Genomic DNA, 24,234 nt, shown 5'->3' with positions numbered 1-24,234 from the left:
ACACTACCAGTGTCCCTGCCGACCATGTGTGCGGGAAGTGTGTCCACCTGCAGCTACTGACCGATCGTATCTCGGAGCTGGAGCTGCGGGTGGACTCACTGTGGAGCATCCGTGATGCAGAGAAACTCGTGGATAGCACGTTTAGCGAGTTGGTCACACCGCAGGTCAAGGGTATACAGGCAGGAAGTGAATGGGTGACCACCAGGAAGAGTAAGAGGTGCAGGCAGGTAGTGCAGGGGTCCCCTGTGGCCGTCCTCCTCTCAAACAGATATGCCACTTTGGATGCTGTTGGGGGGGATGACTTATCAGGGGAAGGCAGCAGCAGCCAACTTCCTGGCACCACGGGTAGCTCTGCTGCACAGGCTGGGAGGAAAAAGAGTGAAAGAGCTATAGTGATAGGGGACTCAATTGTAAGGGGAATAGACAGGCGTTTCTGCGGCCGCTAGCGAGACTCCAGGATGGTGTGTTGCCTCCCTGGTGCAAGGATCAAGGACGTCTTGGAGCGGCTACAGAACATTTTGGAGGGGGAGGGCGAACAGCCAGCTGTCGTGGTGCACATAGGCACCAACGATATAGGTAAAAAAGGGGATGAGGTCCTAAAAGCAGAATATAGGGAGTTAGGAGGTAAATTAAAAAATAGGACCTCAAAGGTAGTAATCTCAGGATTGCTGCCAGTGCCACGTGCTAGTCAGAGTAGAAATAGGAGGATATTTCAAATGAATACGTGGCTAGAGGAATGGTGCAAGGGGGAGGGATTCAAATTCCTGGGACACTGGAAACGGTTCTGGGGGAGGTGGGACCAGTACAAACCGGACGGTCTGCACCTGGGCAGGGCCGGGACCGCTGTCCTAGGAGGAGTGTTTGCTAGTGCTGTTGGGGAGGGTTTAAACTAAAGTGGCAGGGGGTTGGGAACCTGAGCAGGGAGAGAGAGGAAAGCGTAACAGGAAGGGACAGAAGGTATGGAGTAATAGGTAAAGTGTTAAAAAAGGAAAAAGCAGGAACTAAGCGTCACAAAACAGATTTGAAAGTTCTTTATCTGAATGCACGTAGCATTCGTAACAAAATGGACGAGTTAACGGCACAAATAACTACTTATGGGTATGATCTTGTGGCCATTACAGAAACATGGCTGCAGGGTGATAACGACTGGGAATTAAATATGCCAGGGTATTTAACAATCAGGAAGGACAGGCAGGAAGGAAGGGGAGGTGGGGTGGCTATGTTAATAAAGGAAGGAATCACTGTAATACAGATAAATGATATTGGGACAAAGCATCAAGATAATGAAACAGTTTGGGTGGAGATAAGGAATAATGAGGGGAAAAAAACATTAGTGGGCGTAGTATATAGGCCTCCTAATAGTTGCAACTCTGCTGGAAGAAGTATTAATCAGGAAATAGTCTGGGCATGTAATAAGGGAACAGCCATAATTATGGGGGATTTTAATTATCATATTAACTGGACAAATCAAATTGGGCAGAGCAGCCTTGAGGACGAGTTCATTGAGTGCATCAGGGATGGATTTCTTGAGCAGTATGTAACTGATCCTACAAGGGGGCAGGCAACCATGGACCTGGTCCTGTGTAATGAGTCAGGATTAATTAATAATGTCCTAGTTAAGGATCCCCTTGGAACGAGCGACCACAACATGGCTGAATTCCATATCCAATTAGAGGGTGAGAAGGTTGATTCTCAAACAAGCGTACTGAGCTTGAATAAAGGAGACTATGATGGTATGAGAGCGGAATTGATTAAAGTGGACTGGGAAAATAGATTAAAGGGTAAAACGGTACATGAGCAGTAGTGTTCATTTAGGGAGTTATTTTACAACTTTCAAAATAAATATATTCCACTGAGGAAAAAAGGGTGTAAAAGAAATGACAGCCATCCGTGGCTAAGTAAAGAAATCAAGGATAGTATCCGACTAAAAACAAGGACATATAAGGTAGCCAAACTTAGTGGGAGGATAGAAGATTGGGAATTCTTCAAAAGACAGCAAAAAGTAACCAAAGGATTGATTAAGAAAGGGAAGTTAGATTATGAAAAGAAATTAGCAAAAAATATAAAAACAGATAGCAAGAGTTTCTGTAGTTATATAAAAAGAAAAAGGGTGGCTAAGGCAAACATAGGTCCCTTAGAGGATGAGACCGGGAAATTAATGGTGGGAAACATGGAGATGGCAAAAATGCTGAACAAATATTTTGTTTCAGTCTTTACGGTAGAGGACACTAAAAATATCCCAACACTGGACAAACAGGGGACTCTACGGGGGGAGGAGCTAAATACGACTAAAATCACTCAGGAGATGGTACTCAGTAAAATAATGGGACTCAAAGCAGATAAATCCCCTGGACCTGATGGCTTCCATCCTAGGGTCTTGAGGGAAGTGGCAGTAGGGATTGTGGATGCTTTGGTGATAGTTTTCCAAAATTCCCTGGACTCAGGAGAGGTCCCGGCAGATTGGAAAACTGCTAATGTAACACCGTTATTTAAAATGGGTAGTAGGCAGAAGGCTGGAAATTATAGGCCAGTTAGCTTAACATCTGTGGTGGGTAAAATTTTGGAGTCTATTATTAAGGAGACAGTAACGGAACATTTAGATAAGCATAATTTAATAGGACAAAGTCAGCATGGCTTTATGAAGGGGAAGTCATGTCTGACAAATTTGCTTGAGTTCTTTGAGGATATAACGTACAGGGTGGATAAAGGGGAACCAGTGGACATAGTGTATTTAGACTTCCAGAAGGCATTCGACAAGGTGCCACATAAAAGATTATTACTTAAGATAAAAAATCACGGGATTGGGGGTAATATTCTGGCATGGGTGGAGGATTGGTTATCGAACAGGAAGCAGAGAGTTGGTATAGATGGTTCATTTTCGGACTGGCAACCAGTAACCAGTGGTGTTCCACAGGGGTCGGTGCTGGGTCCCCAACTCTTTACAATCTATATTAACGATTTGGAGGAGGGGACCGAGTGCAACATATCAAAATTTGCAGATGATACAAAGATGGGAGGGAAAGTAGAGAGTGAGGAGGACATAAAAAACCTGCAAGGGGATATAGACAGGCTGGGTGAGTGGGCGAAGATTTGGCAGATGCAATATAATATTGGAAAATGTGAGGTTATACACTTTGGCAGGAAAAATCAGAGAGCAAGTTATTTTCTTAATTGCGAGAGACTGGAAAGTACTGCAGTACAAAGGGATCTGGGGGTCCTAGTGCAAGAAAATCAAAAAGTTAGTATGCAGGTGCAGCAGGTGATCAAGCAAGCCAATGGAATGTTGGCTTTTATTGCTAGGGGGATAGAATATAAAAGCAGGGAGGTATTGCTGCAGTTATATAGGGTATTGGTGAGACCGCACCTGGAATACTGCATACAGTTTTGGTCTCCATACTTAAGAAAAGACATACTTGCTCTCGAGGCAGTACAAAGAAGGTTCACTCGGTTAATCCCGGGGATGAGGGGGCGGACATATGAGGAGAGGTTGAGTAGATTGGGACTCTACTCATTGGAGTTCAGAAGAATGAGAGGCGATCTTATTGAAACATATAAGATTGTGAAGGGGCTTGATCGGGTGGATGCAGTAAGGATGTTCCCAAAGATGGGTGAAACTAGAACTAGGGGGCATAATCTTAGAATAAGGGGCTGCTCTTTCAAAACTGAGATGAGGAGAAACTTCTTCACTCAGAGGGTGGTAGGTCTGTGGAATTTGCTGCCCCAGGAAGCTGTGGAAGCTACATCATTAGATAAATTTAAAACAGAAATAGACAGTTTCCTAGAAGTAAAGGGAATTAGGGGTTATGGGGAGCGGGCAGGAAATTGGACATGAAGCTGAGTTCGGATCGGTCAATGCCCTGTGGGTGGCGCAGAGGGCCCAGGGGCTGTGTGGCCGGGTCCTGCTCCTACTTCTTGTGTTCTTTAGATTTGTGGTTGGGATCAGATCAGCCATGATCTTATTGAATGGCGGAGCAGGCTCGAGGGGCCGATTGGCCTACTCCTGCTCCAATTTCTTATGTTCTTATGTTCTTAAACACGAACATCCGGAAGTTGCTGTCCGAGATGCGCTGCCCCTCTGTAAGCAGTGCGAAAACAGCACCTCACCGTCTGGCTCCTCGTTCAAATGTATTGAACGGCGTGAAGTTCCTGTGCTGACATCGGAGATACGGACGAAACTCGCCACAAAAAGTTAGGGCTTGTCCATCCCAGTGTAAGTACCTTTTTAACGGCAGGGTAAGACTTAATTACTGCCAAACAACCTTCTATGACACTGAAAATTAACTTTTACAAGTGTGGAGTCTCAATCTTTACAGCTTTTAATTGTTGTTGGAGATTTTTTAAAAAAAAATTTAAATAATTTTTTTTTACTTTTTCTTTCTGTCTCTTTTTTTTCTCTCTCTTAATCCAATATTTCTTTCCCTCTCTTTATTTTTCTTTCTGTGCCTGATTTGACATTGAATTCGCTATTCCAACTTACACTTCCTGGTTAAGACTCTGCGCTGCTCATTAACGATTACCTGATCAGTTAAGGGGATACACAGTTGCTTGCCCTGTTCACACGGGTCCCAGATGCCCTGTAGAGGGTGCCGTGCTGTTTACATATCGAATTTACGGCAACTTGCTGTGCAAAACCCCATAGAAAGACTATGGACAACGACAAGTCTAACGAATACTGCATACAGTTTTGGTCTCCATACTTAAGAAAAGACATACTTGCTCTCGAGGCAGTACAAAGAAGGTTCACTCGGTTAATCCCGGGGATGAGGGGGCGGACATATGAGGAGAGGTTGAGTAGATTGGGACTCTACTCATTGGAGTTCAGAAGAATGCGAGGCGATCTTATTGAAACATATAAGATTGTGAAGGGGCTTGATCGGGTGGATGCGGTAAGGATGTTCCCAAGGATGGGTGAAACTAGAACAAGGGGGCATAATCTTAGAATAAGGGGCTGCTCCTTCAAAACTGAGATGAGGAGAAACTTCTTCACTCAGAGGGTAGTAGGTCTGTGGAATTTGCTGCCCCAGGAAGCTGTGGAAGCTACATCATTAAATAAATTTAAAACAGAAATAGACAGTTTCCTAGAAGTAAAGGGAATTCGGGGATACGGGGGGCGGGCAGGAAATTGGACATGAATTTAGATTTGAGGTTAGGATCAGATCAGCCATGATCTTATTGAATGGCGGAGCAGGCTCGAGGGGCCGATTGGCCTACTCCTGCTCCTATTTCTTATGTTCTTATGTTATGAATGGCTAGTGCTGTTTGTTTGCCATTCACAGCAAAACATGCCCCATGATCTTTGGCTAACACTTCAGTGCAGTAATGAGGGGGCGCGGCACTGTCAGAGGTGCCATATTTGAGATGAGTCGTTAAACCGAGGTCCCATCTGCCCTCTGAGGTGACTTTAAAAGGTCTCATGGTGCTATTTGAAGAAGAGCAGGGGAGTTCTCCCCGGCATCCTGAGTAACATTTATCCCTCAAACGATACTGCCAAAACAGATCATCTGGTCAGTTATCTCACTGCTGTTTGTGGGACCTTGCTGTGCGCAAATTGTCTGCTGCATTTGTCAACATTACACTAGTGCCTATTCTTCAAAAGTACTTCAACTGGCTGTAAAGTGCTTTGGGATCGTCCTGAGGATGGGAAAGCACATGTTCTTTATTTCTTAGTGCATTTCAATATGTTTTTCGGTACTGCCAATTGTATGCCTGTGTGATTTGTAAATATGGAATGTTATTTACTGTAATGGGATTTTTATTCCAGTTATTGAAGAGAACATCCTTTCTCTCCTCTTTCTTCAACCCTCCCCCTTTCCTTTTTATTTCTCTTTCTTTCCTGAGAGAAATGTTAGACTCAAATCTGCTGTTTAAGCTCAAGGAGGCCTTGTATCTTTTTATTGTTCAAGGTAGCTTTCTCTGCATTCTGGGTCTGGGCCTTTTATCGCCCTTTCTCCCCAGCTTCTTGTGGTTCTGAGGGCCCGAATGGTGTCACCTTGGATATTCCTTAATCGAATGGGCAGTGCCTGTCCCTCCAGACTAGGGAACCTTGCACAGCAGACAATTTAGCTCCGTCCCTTTTTTTCTTCTCTTCCTACTTTGGAATTCTTCAGCATTCTATCATTAATCCTTTCAGTCAGATCTGTCATTCTGATTTTCACATTTACTCATATTTTTATCTTGACCAAAAAAAAAACGTATAAACAAACAGAAAAGGCCACATTTTGCTTTTCCATGCCTAATATTTGCAACACGGATGTAGAAAATGATAACGGTAACATAAATCGTTAAAAACAAAAACACACTGCATTTTTATAGTTGATAGTCGATTTGGTGGCAGTGTTGTGCGTTACATGCAGCTGTGAAACCAGCTGTTGACAGTTCTGCTTCTAACAGCTGAGAGGTCATCGCGGGCTGCCCACGCTGAATCTTAATTAGCTGGGAGTGACAGTGTGATTTATAATATTTGTTGTATGTTTACTTTGTTGGCTGGAGATAGGAATTCAGCTTTTTCCGGCAAGACTTTTTAAATAGAGCTTCGTCTCTATTTTCTTGACAAACAAGTTTAGTTTTATTTCTTACGACAGCTGATGTCCTGTGACGGTGCTCGCTGTGAGTCGGGGGATAGGCTGCTTTACCGACCTTCGGGTAAGCGTACTCCAAGGCGGCCTTCGAGACACACGACAACGCAAAATCGTCGTGCAGAAATTGATAGCCAAGTTCCGCACCCACGAGGACGGCCTCAACCGGGATCTTGGGTTCATGTCACGCTACACGTTACCCCACCAGCGAACAAATGTTATCTGTTTTTAATATAATGGGTCATTTGCTGGCTTTCTCTGCCTTCCGGATGTTTCTGCCTCTCTCTGTTTTTTTTCCTGTTTGTTTTTTTGTTGAATGTGTATTCGGGGGTTCTGCAGGTGACACCTCTCTGTCTGAACACGGTGATTGCCTTGGCAACGGGCAGTTGCAGGGGCATTCTGTAAACACCATGTATTGTTCTATATGTATAAATGCGTAGGCTTCGAGGAGCTCCTGAACATTTACCTGAGGAAGGAGGAAGCCTCCGAAAGCTTGTAAATTTAAAATAAAATTGCTGGACTATAACTTGGTGTTGTAAAATTGTTTACAATTGTCAACCCCAGTCCATCACCGGCATCTCCACATCATTACAACAGCAGGGATGACATCTACAAAATGCGAGGGGAAATTTGTTTACGGAGCAAGTGTGACATGGAAAGCGTGACAGGAAGTGTGTGTGACACTTACAGGAAGTACACGCTATGCACAAGACAATTAATATAAGTATAGATTTCACAAGTAGGAAAATCATATTAAAAACACAAGTCATTGTGACCACCTGGTTGGTTCTGAAGTTCATTAAACACAATGCTCCGGCCTAGAAATTTGATGGTGCCCGGGAACAGCTCACAAGGACTACCACTAACACACTACCTTTTATCTTGCAGGACAAGGTCACTCGCAACATGAGGCAGCGGGCGGTGAGTGGAGAAGGCCTAGGCCACCTGTATATCCTGCCCCCGCTCGACAGAAGACTGCTGCCATGGAAGCTCAGACTGTTGCATTGACTAGGCTTGCATTCGCTCGAGTGTAGAGGATTAAAGGGTGATCTAATTGAGGTGTTTAGGATGATTAAAGGAGTTGATAGTTTTTCTCTATCTACCCTATCTCCCCTCGCTGGGGTGTCTAGTACAAAGGGAGCCTAACCTTAAAATTACATGTAGGCCGTTCAGGGTTCAGGGGTGATGCGAGGAAGCACTTCTTCACACAAAGGGTAGTGGAAATCAGGAACTCTCTCCTCCAAAAAGCTGTTGAGGCTGGGGGTCAATTGAAAATGTCAAAACTGAGTGATAGATTTTTGTTAGGCAAGGGTGTTTAGGGTTATGGAACCAAGGCGGGTAAATGGAGTTAAGATACTGATCAGCCATGATCTAATTGAATGGCGGTACAGACTTGAGGCACTGAACTTTTCCTATGTTCCTTCCTATCTTCCTAACCTTTGTACCCCAGGGATATCTTGAGTTTGACTGCCGATGGTCCTTGGCTCAAGGGTCCAGTGTTGACAGGAGCTTCCAGACCGTCACGTCACTCCTGCACTCTGTTCTCGCGCAGAGCAGTAGGAGTGCTGAGGCGCAGCCCCAATAGAGTGGCCTTGGCTCTATGAGAGAGGCACCTGCAGTCCTCTCTCGGGATGGCAGATTGCCTGCTCGCCCGCCACCCACTCTGCCAGTGTCCTTGTTCGTTGCACACAGCCAGCTGGGCCAGACTTTCCCGGCCCACACTGAAGGCCCACAGCTGCTTGAGTTCACCCATCACGGACATCTGAAATGTCTTCAATGGAAGCTCAGCCACCTTCTACTTGCCAAGCTGTTGCCACTGGGATTCTTAATTCAGCAAGTTAACTGTTATTCAAATATGGATCAAGTTGTTGTGGTCATAAATGTTTTTCTGGGCTCGGTGTTGATGTTAATATTTGTAGTCAAGTGCGGCCAAGGCCCATGAGGCTGGGCTGCAGGAAGGAAACGGGTGATGGTTGGGAGGACAGTGGTGATAAGGATGGTGGGACTGTTGGTGAGGGAAGGGATAGATCCGGCGAAGGAATCTTGTATTAGTTGTTCTCTAAGAGCTCTGCTAGCTGGGGGACTGGTGGTCGACATTGCTCCTGCTCTTCCTGCTCCCCCTTCTCCTCCTCCTCCACTTCTTCCTGCCCAGGTGGTGGTAAGAACTGATCCCTCTGTACAGCAAACTTACGCAGCATGCAGCGCACCAGCACAAATCTGGAAATATGGTCGGGGCCGTACTGCAGAGCTCCTCCAGAACGGTCCAGGCAGTGGAACTGTTGTTTTCAGCATGCCGATGGTTTGCTCAATAAGATTTCTAGTGGTAGCATAGAGGAAGCTGGCGATTTTCCTCTGTTTATTCAAATGGAGGAAAATCAAGCCGGTTCTTTTACAGACATGCGCTCTGACCCCCTCGGATGTAGATCCAGGGAAGTATCCCTCTTAGATAAGCCTACAACTTTCCTCTCTGCCTCCCGTGGCATCCTTCAAAGAGCCCTTCAAGGCATGAGCAGCAACCCCAACTTGCCCCATCATACTCTCTAGAACATAAGAACATAAGAAATAGGAGCAGGAGTAGACCACACAGCCCTCTGAGTGAAGAAATGCCTCCTCATCTCAGTCTCCGCATCTGTGCCCAGGTTCCTGACAGGGGTGATGTCTAAAGGAGATATACTTTATCGCCAAGTAGCCAGCCTCTGACCTGATGATCTGGTTGGAGTAGAGGTGGGACAGAAGACTGGCACAGGATGAATGAACCATGACTGCTGCCAGGAAACCGGGCTCAGACCTGCATTATGCTCTGCCTGTGGTCGCAAACAAGCTGGACGTTGAGAGAGTGGAATCCCTCTCCGTTGAGGAAGGTGCCAGGCTGGTGATGGGGAGCAAGCAGGGCAATGTGGGTGTGGTCTATGACCCCTTGGACCCTGGAGAAGGTAGCCTGCGACATGTGCGGAGTCGAGTGCACTCTTGTCCTGCATTGCTTGGTCCGTGAGGAAGGAGATGTAGTTGTTCCTCCTGGAGTATACAGCATCGATCGCCTCCTTGATGCAGCAGCGAAATGTGAGATGTCACTGATGTGACCTGCTACAGCCTGGAATGGCCCCATGTTGTAAAAGTTGAGGGCCATCGTGACCTTGACAGCCACAGGTAGTTCTGTCCATGCCCTGGTTTGGAATTCCGTTACAGCCTCCTTGCTGAAGCCCAGGCACCTCGCACATTGCTCCTTGGTCACGTTGAGATATGAGAAGTGCTCCCTGAAGACCTGCTGTGGGTAGCGTCTCCTGCACAGTGCCCTCCTCCTCCTCTTCTTCTGCTCACTCCTGTCATCTTTGATGCCCCTTTTCCTCCTCCAGCCCCAAAGGCAGATTCGCCAGACCAACCATGAGTGAAATAAAGTATTTGTAAGGCAGACAAGCAGTCCAGCACCAGCAATAGGTTGTTCCGAGAGCTGTCAAAGTCAGGAGACAATAGCCAAACAAGGTCTAGAACTTGATTAGCAGCCTACGTGACAAAGCAGCAACTAACCTCTATGGAGTGGATGGGCCCTTTAAACAACAATCCTGCAGTGTCCTTGCTGATTAAAGCACCACGATTTGCTGGGCGAGTTTATCACATGGCGAGTCAGGAACTGGGGCTGACCAATTTCATCAAAGGGTCCTAAACCCACCATTGGACCCTTATTTTAATATTATAACAAGCTTTCTGAATACTTCCGTCACGCACCCTGGATGCCCACGGGCACGTCTGATCCAACATGGTGGGCGGCATCCTTCCGGGGCAGGATTGGCGCACGTGCCCCAACCGCCATATTGGACCCTTAGACGCAACTTCACACCTGAAAAACAAGCATGATTCAATTTCTAGGCCTCTAACTCTTATATCCCTCGATCACTTCTTTCACCAAAAAAAAAGTTCTCTTTTGAATTAACCGGAACTATCTGCTTCCCCTGTGTCCTTGGGCGGTCTGTTCCACACAGGCGCCACTGTGTGAAGACACTAAATTAAAACTGTCTGCTCATCTATTTCACCTTGTTGCAACTAAACATTTAACTTCCATGCAGATACTCAGTGTAAGCCACTCATTCAGTGAACAGTAAATGCATTTGCCCCATAACTCTCCCTGAAATAATTTGTTCCATTTTCCAGACTAATTCTAATTCCCAACACATCAAACTCCTGCCACATCAGCTAAAAGACACATTTACAACAATTAAAAACTATTAAAGCTTAACATATCTTCATAACATTATATCACAGGAGCAAACTAAATATGTAGTTTAAAACAAATATTTAGAAAGAAAAAAGAAAATCTTGCATTTATATAGCGCCTTTCATGACCTCAGGGTGTCCCAAAGTGCTTTACAGCCAAGGAAGTACTTTTGAAGTGTAGTCACTGTTGTAATGTGGGAAATGCAGCAGCCAATTTGCACAATTTGCAAGATCCCACAAACAGCAATGTGATAATGACCAGATCATTTGTTTATGGTGATGTTAGTTGAAGATTAAAAATTAACCAGAACACCAGGGAGAATTTCCTTGCTCTTCTTCGAAATAGAGCGATGGGATCCTTTAAGTCCTCCTTTAAGTGCAGACAAGACCTCAGTTTAACGTCTCATCTAAAAGACAACAACTCTGACAGTGCAGCACTCCATTAGAGTATCAGCCTGGATTAAATGCTCAAGTCTCTGGAGTGGGGCATGAACCCATAACCATCTAACTTAGAGACCATATTGCAACCAACTGAGCTACAGCTGACACCATGTAAAGTCTTGCTCATCGACCCATTGTTTTACTGATATTAAACTGTTCTCTGTTTCTTGCAGGCATGCAGTTATAATAAAAGTATATTGTTCGGTTCATTGCACAGATAACAGAAAAGGACAACCAGCCCCATTACCCATATTCCTCCATCCCATCCAATGATGAAAAGATTTAACCTCGGTGGTGGGGAAACTTTTAGAAATGATAATCCGGGTCAGAATTAACAGTCACTTGGACGATTTCAGATTGGTTATGGAAAGCCAGCACGGATTTGTTGAAGCAAATCGTGTTTAACTAACTTGATAGAGTTTTTTGATGAGGTAACAGAGAGAGTAGATGAGGCCAATGCGGTTGATACGGTGCATATGGACTTTCAAAAGGCGTTTGATAAAGTGCCACATGATAGGCTTGTCATCAAAATTAAAGCCCATGGAATAAAAGGGGCAGTAGCAACATAGATACAGAATTGACTAAGTAACAGGAAACAGAGAGTAGTGGTGAATGGTTGTTTTTCGGAATGGAGAGAGGTGTACAGTGGTGTTCCCCAGGGGTCCATACTGGGACCATTGCTTTTCTTGATATATATGAATGACTTGGACTTGGGTGTAGAGGGCACAATTTCAAAATTTGCAGATGACACAAAACTTGGAAGTGTAGTGACCAGTGAGGAGGATAGTAATAGACTTAAAGAGAATATAAACAGGCTGGTGGCATGGGCAGACACGTGCCAGAGGAAATTTAATGCAGAAAATGCGAGGTGATACATTTTGGTTGGAAGAATGAGGAGAGGCAATATATGACCGAGTGCAACATATCAAAATTTGCAGATGATACAAAGATGGGAGGGAAAGTAGAGAGTGAGGAGGACATAAAAAACCTGCAGGGGGATATAGACAAGCTGGGTGAGTGGGCGGAGATTTGGCAGATGCAATATAATATTGGAAAATGTGAGGTTATGCACTTTGGCAGGAAAAATCAGAGAGCAAGTTATTTTCTTAATGGCGAGAGACTGGAAAGTACTGCAGTACAAAGGGATCTGGGGGTCCTAGTGCAAGAAAATCAAAAAGTTGGTATGCAGGTGCAGCAGGTGATCAAGAAAGCCAACGGAATGTTGGCTTTTATTGCTAGGGGGATAGAATATAAAAACAGGGAGGTATTGCTGCAGTTATATAGGGTATTGGTGAGACCGCACCTGGAATACTGCATACAGTTTTGGTCTCCATACTTAAGAAAAGACATACTTGCTCTCGAGGCAGTACAAAGAAGGTTCACTCGGTTAATCCCGGGGATGAGGGGGCGGACATATGAGGAGAGGTTGAGTAGATTGGGACTCTACTCATTGGAGTTCAGAAGAATGAGAGGCGATCTTATTGAAACATATAAGATTGTGAAGGGGCTTGATCGGGTGGATGCAGTAAGGATGTTCCCAAAGATGGGTGAAACTAGAACTAGGGTGCATAATCTTAGAATAAGGGGCTGCTCTTTCAAAACTGAGATGAGGAGAAACTTCTTCACTCAGAGGGTAGTAGGTCTGTGGAATTTGCTGCCCCAGGAAGCTGTGGAAGCTACATCAGTAGATAAATTTAAAACAGAAATAGACAGTTTTCTAGAAGTAAAGGGAATTAGGGGTTATGGGGAGCGGGCAGGAAATTGGACATGAAGCTGAGTTCGGATCGGTCAATGCCCTGTGGGTGGCGGAGAGGGCCCAGGGGCTGTGTGGCCGGGTCCTGCTCCTACTTCTTGTGTTCTTTAGATTTGTGGTTGGGATCAGATCAGCCATGATCTTATTGAATGGCGGAGCAGGCTCGAGGGGCCGATTGGCCTACTCCTGCTCCAATTTCTTATGTTCTTATGTTCTTATAATCTAGAGGGCACAATTCTAAAAGGGGTACAGGAACAGAGAGATCTGGGGGTATATGTACACAAATCATTGAAGGAGGCAGGGCAGGTTAAGGAAGTGGTTAAAAAAGCATACGGGATCCTGGGCTTTATAAATAGAGGCATGGAGTACAAAAGGAAGGAAGTCATGATGAACCTTTATAAAACACTGGTTCAACCACAACTGGAGTATTGTGTCCAATTCTGGGCATTGCAATTTAGGAAAGATGTGAAAGCCTTAGAGAGGGTACAGAAGAGATTTACTAGATTGATTCCAGGAATGAGGGACTTTAGTTACGTGGGTAGACTGGAGAATCTGGGGTTGTTTTTCTTGGAACAGAGAAGATTGCGAGGAGATTTGATAGAGGTATTCAAAATCATGAAGGGTCTAGACATAGTAGATAGAGAGAAACTGTTCCCATTGGCAGAAGGGTCAAGGACCAGAGGACATAGATTTAAGGTGATTGGCGAAAGAACCAAAGGTGACATGAGGGAAAACCTTTTTACACAACAAGTGATTAGGATCTGGAATGCACTGCCCGAGGGGGTGGTGGAGGCAGATTCAATCATGGCCTTCAAAAGGGAACTGGATAAGTACTTGAAAGATAAAAATTTGCAGGACTACGGGGATAGGGCAGGGGAGTGGGACTAGCTGGATTGCTCTTGCATAGAGCCGGCATGGACTTGATGGGCTGAATGGCCTCCTTCCTTTCTGTAACCTTTCTATGATTCTAAGGTTAGGTGAATTCCCTTTGGACCATTTACATAGAATTGCATAGAAATTACAGCACAGAATCAGGTCATTCGGTCCAACTGGTATATGCCAACTTCAACCCTATTGATCTCCTTTACAATTTTAAAGATCTTTATCCGGTCTCCTCTTAGTCTTCTCTCTTCCAGATATTTGATCTCATCATTTCATATTACCAAACCCAACCATCTCCCAATTACAATGTTCAGCTGTTTCCTAAATCAGTCCAGTGTTCTGGCCTCAAACACTTTTCCTGCCAACCTATTCCAAATGTTGATCACCCTCTTCTAAAGAAATACACCCTGCCATCTGTCCTAAGTTTGCTCTACACAACTCTGTGAGCTTGTGCCCTCTTATCCTGTTGCTTTTGTGCATTTGAAAGAATTCTCTATCTCATTAAATATCAAGGTTCCTTTTCAGATCTCTCCTTTTGAAGCTGGAGAGCCCTAATTTATTCAATCATTCCTCAGAGCTCCCCTCTCAAACACCAGATATCAGCCTTATTGCCTCATTTTTCACATTAAGCTGAACGGTATGCATAGTATCATAGTGTGGTATGGCACAGGAGCAGGCCATTCAGCCCATCATGCCTGTGCCAGCTCTTTGAAAGAGCTATCCAATTAGTCACATTCCCCTGCTCGTTCTCCATAGTCCTATAAATTTTTGCCCTTCAAGTATTTGTCCAATTTCCTATCGAAAGAACCAATCTTAATTCCTCTATATAGGCCCAGAATTTGCTGGGAAAATAACAGCGAGTTTAATGCGCACTCTGTCATTAGTGCGCAAATATTCCAGCGAGTTGTGGCGAGGAAGAGATCCTGGGCATTGCGAGTCACTACTAGTTGCTGGACGATTTGTGCTTCTCTGCCATTAGCCTCGAAAAAAAGGCAGCTCACCCTCAGCCTCTCCATGAGTTTCAAGAAATTGCTGCATTTGTACTGTTAAAACAAACTAAACTCGCCACAGAAAGTTAGGGCTGGTACTTAAAGACATAAGGTCCCTTTTAATGACGAGATTTATGTTCCTGTAATGCCACTCAACCTCTCCGGTCCAGAAAGGGAACAATTAAAACTGTGCAGTCTCATTCCTGCAGGTAGTAAATTGTTCCTAGTGGTTTTTAAAACTTAAAATTTTAAATCTTAATTTTTTTTTCTTATGTTTCCTTTCTGTCTCTTTTTTTCTCTCTCTTAATCCAATCTTTCTTTCCCTCTCTTTATTTCTCTTTCTGTACCTGATCTGACTCTAATTTACCCTATTTCCTTCTCCGGTGCTCCTCCGTTTCTTCCTTTATCTTTAAATCTCATTGGTTGAGGAGATAGACTGTTGGTCCCATCGTTCGCCAAGGTCCCAGAAGCCCTGTTGCCCTCCCCGTTATCAGCTCACACTTACCGCAATTTGCGGCACAAAAATTAGTCTCTAGGCTTCATTTTCAAATTGATAAAGGAATGCCAACATCCATCCTACCTCCAGCTATTTCAACAACAACTTGCATTTATATAGCGCCTTTAACATAGTAAAGTGTCCCCAGAAGCGACTTCACAGAAGCGACACCAAGCCACATAATAGATAGGAAGGACCTATTTCCCTTAACGGAGGGGTCAATAACCAGGGGGCATAGATTTAAAGTGATTGGTAGAAGGATTAGAGCGGAAATGAGGAAAATATTTTTCACCCAGAGGGTGGTGGGGGTCTGGAACTCACTGCCTGAGAGGGTGGTAGAGGCAGAAACCCTCAACTCATTTTAAAAATATCTGGACGTGCACCTGAAGAGCCGTGACCTGCAGGGCTACGGACCAAGTGCAGGAAAGTGGGATCAGGCCGGGTGGCTCGTTTCTCAGCCAGCGCGGACACGATGGGCCGAATGGCCTCCTTCTGTGCCGTAAACTTTCTAAGATTCTATAAGGAGATATTAGAACAGGTGACAAATAGCTTAGACAAAGGGGTAGCTTTTAAGGAGCGTCTTAAAGAAGGATAGAGAGGTAGAGAGGTGGAGAGGTTCAGGGAGTGAATTCCAGAGCTTAGGGCCTAGGCAGCTGAAGGCATGGCCGCCAATGGTGGAGCGATGAAAATTGAAGAACATAAGAACATAAGAAATAGGAGCAGGAGTAGGCCAATCGGCCCCTCGAGCCTGCTCCGCCATTCAATAAGATCATGGCTGATCTGATCCTAACCTCAAATCTAAATTCATGTCCAATTTCCTGCCCACTCCCCGTAACCCCTAATTCCCTTTACTTCTAGGAAACTGTCTATTTCTGTTTTAAATTTATTCAATGATGTAGCTTCCACAGCTTCCTGGGGCAGCAAATTCCATAGACCTACTACCCTCTGAGTGAAGAAGTTTCTCCTCATATCAGTTTTGAAAGAGCAGCCCCTTATTCTAAGATTATGCCCCCTAGTTCTAGTTTCACCCATCCTTGGGAACATCCTTACCGCATCCACCCGATCAAGCCCCTTCACAATCTTATATGTTTCAATAAGATCGCCTCGCATTCTTCTGAACTCCAATGAGTACAGTCCCAATCTACTCAACCTCTCCTCATATGTCCACCCCCTCATCCCCGAGATTAGCCGAGTGAACCTTCTTTGTACTGCCTCGAGAGCAAGTATGTCTTTTCTTAAGTATGGACACCAAAACTGTATGCAGTATTCCAGGTGCGGTCTCACCAATACCTTATATAACTGCAGCAATACCTCCCTGTTTTTATATTCTATCCCTCGAGCAACAAAAGTCAACATTCCGTTGGCCTTCTTGATCACCTGCTGCACCTGCATACTAACTTTTTGATTTTCTTGCACTAGGACCCCCAGATCCCTTTGTATTGCAGTACTTTCCAGTTTCTCGCCATTAAGATAATAACTTGCTCTCTGATTTTTCCTGCCAAAGTGCATAACCTCACATTTTCTAATATTGTATTGCATCTGCCAAATCTCCGCCCATTCACCCAGCCTGTCTATATCCCCCTGTAGGTTTTTTATGTCCTCCTCGCTCTCCACTTTCCCTCCCATCTTTGTATCATCTGCAAACTTTGATACATTACACTCGGTCCCCTCCTCCAAATTGTTAATATAGGTTATAAAGAGTTGGGGACCCAGCACCGACCCCTGCGGAACACCACTGGCTACTGGTTGCCAGTCCAAGAATGAACCATTTATCCCAACTCTCTGCTTCCTGTTAGATATCCAATCCTCCACCCATGCCAGAATATTACCCCCAATCCAGTGATTCTTTATCTTGAGCAATAACCTTTTATGTGGCACCTTGTCAAATGCCTTCTGGAAGTCTAAATACACTACGTCCACTGGTTCCCCTTTATCCACCCTGTACGTTATGTCCTCAAAGAACTCATGCAAATTTGTCAGACATGACTTCCCCTTTGTAAAGCCATGCTGACTTTGTCCTATTAAATTATGTTTATCCAAATGTTCTGCTACTGTCTCCTTAATAATAGACTCCAAAATTTTACCCACCACAGATGTTAAGCTAACTGGTCTATAATTTCCAGCCTTCTGCCTACTACCCTTTTTAAATAAGAGTGTTACATTAGCAGTTTTCCAATCTGCCGGGACCTTTGCCGAGTCCAGAGAATTTTGGAAAATTATTACCAAAGCATCCACAATCCCTACTGCCACTTCCCTCAAGACCCTAGGATGTAAGCCATCAGGTCCAGGGGATTTATCCGCCTTGAGTCCCATTAATTTACTGAGTACCAATTCCTTAGTGATTTTAATCATATTTAGCTCCTCCCCCCCAGAGCCCCCTGTTTGTCCAGTGTTGGGATATTCTTAGTGTCCTCTACCGTAAAGACTGAAACAAAATATTTGTTCAGCATTTTTGCCATCTCCATGTTTCCCACCATTAATTTCCCAGTCTCATCCTCTAAGGGACCTACGTTTGCCTTAGCTACCCTTTTTCTTTTTATATAACTATAGAAACTCTTGCTATCTGTTTTTATATTTTTTGTTAATTTATTTTCATAATCTATCTTCCCTTTCTTAATCAATCCTTTAGTTACTTTTTGCTGTCTTTTGAAGACTTCCCAATCTTCTATCCTCCCACTAAGTTTGGCTACCTTATATGTCCTTGTTTTTCGTCGGATACTATCCTTAATTTCTTTAATTAGCCACGGATGGCTGTCATTTCTTTCATACAAGAACGTGCAAGAGGCCAGAATTTGAGATCTCGGAGGTTTGTAGGGCTGGAAGAGATTACAGAGGGATGAGGCCACAGAGGGAATTGAAAACAAGGATGAGAATTTTAAAATTGAGGTGTTACTGGACCGGGAGCCGATGTAGAAAGCTCTACGAGAACAGAGAATTATATGAGATACAATATAGAAATTATTCTTTCCCTTCACATCTCATAAAATATGATCTGCCACTCTACAAGAACCAGGAGCAGATCCCCTGACTGCCTACCTATATTCTCAAGTGTAGATTCTTGTACGGTACAAGAGAACCAGTACGAAGAGGTAGAGGAAAAAAAATTACAGAGACAAAGAAGGCCAAGCTTCAGCCATACCAAAATAAGGGCATTCGCAAATCAATTCAAAACAGGCCCCAATTCAGGTCAGTTCCAATTTGGAATTCAAGATAACTCCCTTTCCTGGGTGGGCTTTGTGTAGAGACTGTCTTTCAAATATCTTAGGATGAAAATATCTGCAATACTTGTGATAAAGATTAGCTTTTGGCATTAAACGTGCTTTTGCTGTTATCGCGAGGATTCATTTTGCATTTTGAATCGCTTGCAATTGTGAGATATTAGCATTCAAGTAGAAAATTACACTGATAATTGTGGGCTACATTAAGTATATCAAATAGAGCAATAATTTTGCATCACTTGTTGACCATATATGTGCAATTGTGGCACATTTGAAGATGGATTTAATACCTCTAAAGATGGGACAGGTTTTCAAAGGACTGCATTAAACCAGGTTGAGCTACTAAATGTGAGACAATATCGATACTAGTGAAGAGCGAATACCATGTCTTATTTGGTATGATCTACAATTTTGCTTGTGACTATCGAGTTGCTCAAAACTCCAGAGACTTGAGCGCAAAATCTAGGCTGACACTCCCGTGCAGTACTGAGGGAGTGCTGCACTGTCGGAGGTGCCATCTGCCCTCTCAGGTGGATGTGAAAGATCATGTGGCACTATTTCGAAGAAGAGCAGGGGAGTTCTCCCCAGTGTCCTGGCCAATATTTATCCCTCAACCAATGTCACTAAAAACAAATTATCTGGTCATTTATCTCATTGCTTTTTGTGGGGCCTTGCTCTGCGCAAATTGGCTGCCGCATTTCCTACATTACAATGGAGTACATTTCAAAAGTACTTCATTGGCTGTAAAGCACTTTGGGACATCCTGAGGTTCTTAAGGAATTAGATTTCTTGTATTTTCACACATCAGGGGGGATTTTAACTTCGGCCGGCCGGCTGGCAGGCTGCCCGATACCTGCAGGGGGAGGCCTGGACAGGCCTCATTAACATACACTGGGCGAGCTGCACACCCTGAGCGGGGTGCCACCGCATTGGGTGGCCTGGAGACCAATTAGGCTGGCAGATATATCAGTCTGGGGGGTGGGGGGGGGGGTGCGATCGTGGAGGGCAGGGTGGAGAACCCCAGGTGACAGCGGCCCGAATTATTCTTATGGAGTCCAGTGGAGCACTCCTGCTCCTCCTGGCCCTACAGGAACAATTCAAACGCTTACCTTGTCGGGGGCCTCGTCCTCTTGGTGGCCAGGTTTGACTGAGCGAAGCGTCCACAGCACCCAGTAGGCCATTAAAACCACATCGGGGTCCTCTCTACGTCACAGGACCTCAACTTGCATGGATTCAAGAGGGTCCTGCCTGATTGCGGCAAGCGTCTCGGCCGCGCATGGAAGCTCTGGAGTCGACATGGCAGCGGGAGGGAAACAAACGGGGATGGGAGAGGGGATTGGGATAACACTCCCGCTGCAACTGTCATTCCGCTACCGCCCTCTTTCCGCTGGGGGGAAGGAGTCAAAATTGCTCTTGTCAACTCTAGGAGACTTCTTTACCCAGGGCGCAGTGAGAATGTGGAACTTGCTACCACAAGGAGTAGTTGAGATGATTAGCATAGACACATGTAAGGAAACGCTAGATAAGCACATGAGGGAGAAAGGAATGGAAGGATATGCTGATGGGGGTTAGATGAAGAGGGGTGGGAGGAGGCTCGTGCGGAGCATAAACACCGGCACGGACCAGTTGGGCTGAAATGCCTGTTTCTGCACTGTAAATTCCATGTAATTCTATGTAAAGTGTTTATATTGACTTCAGAATAAAGAAGTTTCATTGTCTTATTTCTTTATCATTGCACAAGCGATTATTTGGCCTCTAACATATACTTATAGTGCCCCATAAAGCATAGCACCTGCACTGGATACTTTGTAGGTGTCTCTGAAATGCCTTTTGTATATTGAGAAACATTGCAACTTTGAAGCTATATTAAATCCTTGTCTAGGTTTCAAAGGTACCATCTGTCAGGAACATGCTTACAGATACTGAGAGTCTTTTGATATTCTAATGGTACCTATGCCTGACTTTGTCACTGAGATCACAATAAATCTGAAAACAGGAGAAATAGGCTGATTAGAATTACATAGAATTTACAGCACAGAAACAGGCCATTCGGCCCAACGGGTCTATGCTTTATGCTCCACACAAGCCTCCTCCCCACCCCTCTTCATCTAACCTTCTACTCCTTTCTCCCTCATATGCTTATCTAACTGCCCCTCAAATGCATCTATGCTATTCGCCTCAACTACTCCTTGTGATAGCGAGTTCCACATTTTTACCACTCTCTGGGTGAAGAAGTTGCTCCTGAATTCCCTATTGGATTTATTAGTGACTATCTTATATTTAGTTCTGGTCTCCCCAACAAGTGGAAACATCTTGTCTACATCTACCCTATCAAACCCTTTCATAATTTTAAAGACCTCTATTAGGTCACCCGTCAGCCTTCTCGTTTCTCGAGAGGAGTGTACAGTTCATTATTAGTAGGATACAGTACCATCCAGGTTTTAGCTCCATCAGTTTCTCTATCCTTAACTAAGTTGGACCATAAGCACCTAGTAAAGTTGGGCTTAACAAATGGATCTGTCAATGGTGTAACCCTGAACTTTACAACAGCCCTAGCCGTCCCTCCCCCATCATGATCAGCTGAGCTTCCTCCCTTGCGGATATGTTATTAAGAACTCGTGAATACTAGTTACAACGTCAGAATTAGGAGCGGTCACACCACGAATGAGCAATTGCTGTCTACAGGTAAGGCAAGTCTTTCTTCCAGATCAGTAGTCCTGTTAGTTGAGATGGATAACAGCTGAATTAACTGATTTAACAGCTGAAACTTCACTGGACCAGCCACATAAATACTGTGGCTACAAGAACAGGTCAGGGACTGGGTATTCTGCGGCGAGTGACTCCCCAAAGCCTTTCCACCATCTACAAGGCACAAGTCAGGAGTGTGATGGAATACTCTCCACTTGCCTGGATGAGTGCAGCTCCAACAACACTCAAGAAGCTCGATACCATCCAAGATAAAGCAGCCTGCTTGATTGGCACCCCATCCACCACCCTAAACATTCACTCCCTTCACCACCGGCGCACCGTGGCTGCAGTGTGTACCATCCACAGGATGCACTGCAGCAACTCGCCAAGGCTTCTTCAACAGCACCTCCCAAACCCGTGACCTCTACCACCCAGAAGGACAAAGGTCACTGGGTCAAAATCCTGGAACTCCCTTCCTAACAGCACTGTGGGAATCATTTTGTAATTTTGATGGAAGATCGGCGGAAACTCTGGGGAGATGGTGTAAACAGCTGCTTCTCCAGGATTTCCGCCAAGGATACAGTGGAAGATCAGGGAACTTGTGCTGAAATTCCATCCCTGCATCTTTCTCACTCTGCTTCTAACATCCTCAACAAAATGGGCGCTCCCTTGAAATGAAATATTCAATCTCGCCGCACAATATACAAGTCTAAAAGGAGTCCCAGTTTACACAAAGGACAATCTTTTTTCTCAATGAGACGATCTGGTCTCTGGCCTCAACAGTTCTGCTGAATAGTCAGAAATTGTTTGTAACTTTAGTTTTCTTTTATCTTTGCCTGTTGTTACAATCAGAACTGTATTTCTAAAACCTTAACTAGTATTGGCTCAAGTTTCACATATCTGACCCATCTTAGTGGAAAACGTCCTCCCTGCATTATTAGTGATAAGTAAACCCGATTTGAAGGAATGCATTCATGGGTTTACAGATGAGACGAAATTAGGGTACCGCACTGGCTCAGTGGTAGCAGAGTCAGAAGGTTGTGGGTTCTAGACCCACTCCAGAGACTTGAGCATAACATCTAAGCTGACACTTCAGTGTAGTGCTGAAGGAGTGCTGCACTTTCGAAGGTACCGTCTTCAGGACGAGACGTTAAACTGAGGCCCCGTCTTCTCTCTCAGGTAGATGTAAAAGATCCCACGGCACTATTTCAAAGAAGAGCTAGTGGTGGACTCCTGGCCAAAATTTATCCCTCAACCAACATCACTAAAACAGATTATCTGGTAATTATCACATTGCTATTTATGGGAGCTTGCTGTGTGCAAATTGGCTACCACATTTCCTTCATTATAACAGTGACCACACTTCAAATGAAAAACGCTTTGGGATGTCCTGAGGTTGTCAAAGGCACTATATAAATGCAAGTCTTTTTTTTCTAAGACGGAAGATGGACAACCTCCTTCCAGGTCTCAGGTACGGTCCCTCCCAAAGCGTTAATCTGGTCTTCTCTTTCAGGTGCTATTTTTTTTGGAGCCACTGTCTATTTCTAGAATTTCCTACTTTTAGCACAGATTTACAGCATTCACACTTTTTTGTTCTTATCACTGGTAGATCTCCCATGGTGTTGCTCAATCAGAGGGAACCAGAGGTGCTGGGGATCAGGAAGTGGTGGAGAGGTGCAGCTCAACAGTGGAAGAATTTAGAAAGAGATTTTCAAGAGATTTGTCTACAGACAGTAAAAGCAAGAGTCTTTTGATGGGTTTCTAAAAAATTAATTAGTGTTTGCTGTACTCATTGTAGCTGTACAAACACACATTCAAGTAAGCAATAATTGTTTTCAAATTCTCTACATAAACATAAAGCACAGGTGCTCTGATCAACACTCTCTGTCTGTCTGTCTTTGTCTTTCAACAGTCTCTTTCTCTGAAGTAAAAACTAAAAGCACTTAAATTAGTTCCTTCCAAAGGTTTTAAAATTCATGGTTCAAATTGTTTTGAAATCTTTTGGATAAACAAAAACATAAATTGACTGAGGTAAGACACATTTGCAGTTGCACTTTAAGAGTTGTATTCTGGCAGATTCTCCATACGCTATGTGATGTTAAGAACTTCAAGCATAGGTTTAGTTGATAAGTCCCTTTAGCTGACAGAATAACAGGCCTGATAAAATTATCAACTTCAAGCCCAGGCTTTTGAGAAAAACTGCTAATGAAGGTGCTCAAAGGCACAAATCTATTTTCTAGATATATTTAATCATGTTACTATGAAATATGATTTTTTAAAAATGTTTTTATTATGCTACAAATCCTATTGTGAACCCTGCAGCGGTTCAAGAAGGCGGCTCACCACCACCTTCTCAAGGGCAATTAGGGATGGGCAATAAATGCCGGCCTCGCCAGCGACGCCCACATCCCATGAACGAATACATATAAAAGAAAATTGGATTTTTGAGAAGGAAAAATGGTGAATGAAGATTTTTGAGAGAAAAATAATCAATTTTGAGCAATTTAATTGGCTTAGTACAGCAAGAGGTGTGATAGTAACATTAGTTCTGCCGCACTGTACTTAATGAGTCACATAACGTGATCTACACAGTGCAACCTGTGCAATGCCGGATATAAATGGACAGATATATATGCTGCTGGGTGCACTGTCACGTTACGGCTCATCGATGGTGACGTGTCAGTGACACACGATGACTCGGCCTCTAATTCTCTGCTTCTTCCTTTGGAGGCGTGCCTGCCTTCCACTCCACAATCTCTCACTGATGGAACAACTCAGACAAAAAAAAAATCATATCCGTGAAGGATGGGTGCAAGGTCAGATCATACCAATTGTAAGATCAGAAGATGATTCTAGGTGAAGAATGCCACTTGGCCCATTTTTTTCCCATCCATCCAGAATAAGCCTAAAGTCGCTCCATTGCAGCACCCAATTATGTCTTAAACAGTTTCCATGGATTTCCCTTTTGAACCCATGCTGACTG

At 44.3% G+C, this 24,234-nt stretch overlaps 1 protein-coding gene across 4 annotated transcripts in view; it reads right to left on the bottom strand.

The window, feature by feature from the left end:
- The window catches only part of galntl6 (polypeptide N-acetylgalactosaminyltransferase like 6), a 1,033,047-nt gene that overhangs the window by 678,888 nt on the left and 329,925 nt on the right, over positions 1–24,234 (bottom strand). Inside the window, exon 4 of one of the 4 annotated variants that reach the window (XM_067982488.1) lies at positions 17,871–17,889. The exons of the other annotated variants lie outside the window; for them this stretch is intronic. Within the exon in view, the coding sequence (XP_067838589.1) occupies positions 17,871–17,889 (19 nt within the window). The remainder of the gene's footprint in view (positions 1–17,870; positions 17,890–24,234) is intronic. 4 annotated transcript variants of the gene reach the window in all.

This window comes from Heptranchias perlo, chromosome 4 (assembly GCF_035084215.1).
Source record: "Heptranchias perlo isolate sHepPer1 chromosome 4, sHepPer1.hap1, whole genome shotgun sequence".
In the NCBI taxonomy this organism is placed as follows: Eukaryota; Metazoa; Chordata; class Chondrichthyes; order Hexanchiformes; family Hexanchidae; genus Heptranchias; species Heptranchias perlo.
This window is presented reverse-complemented; position numbering and strand designations above follow the sequence as displayed.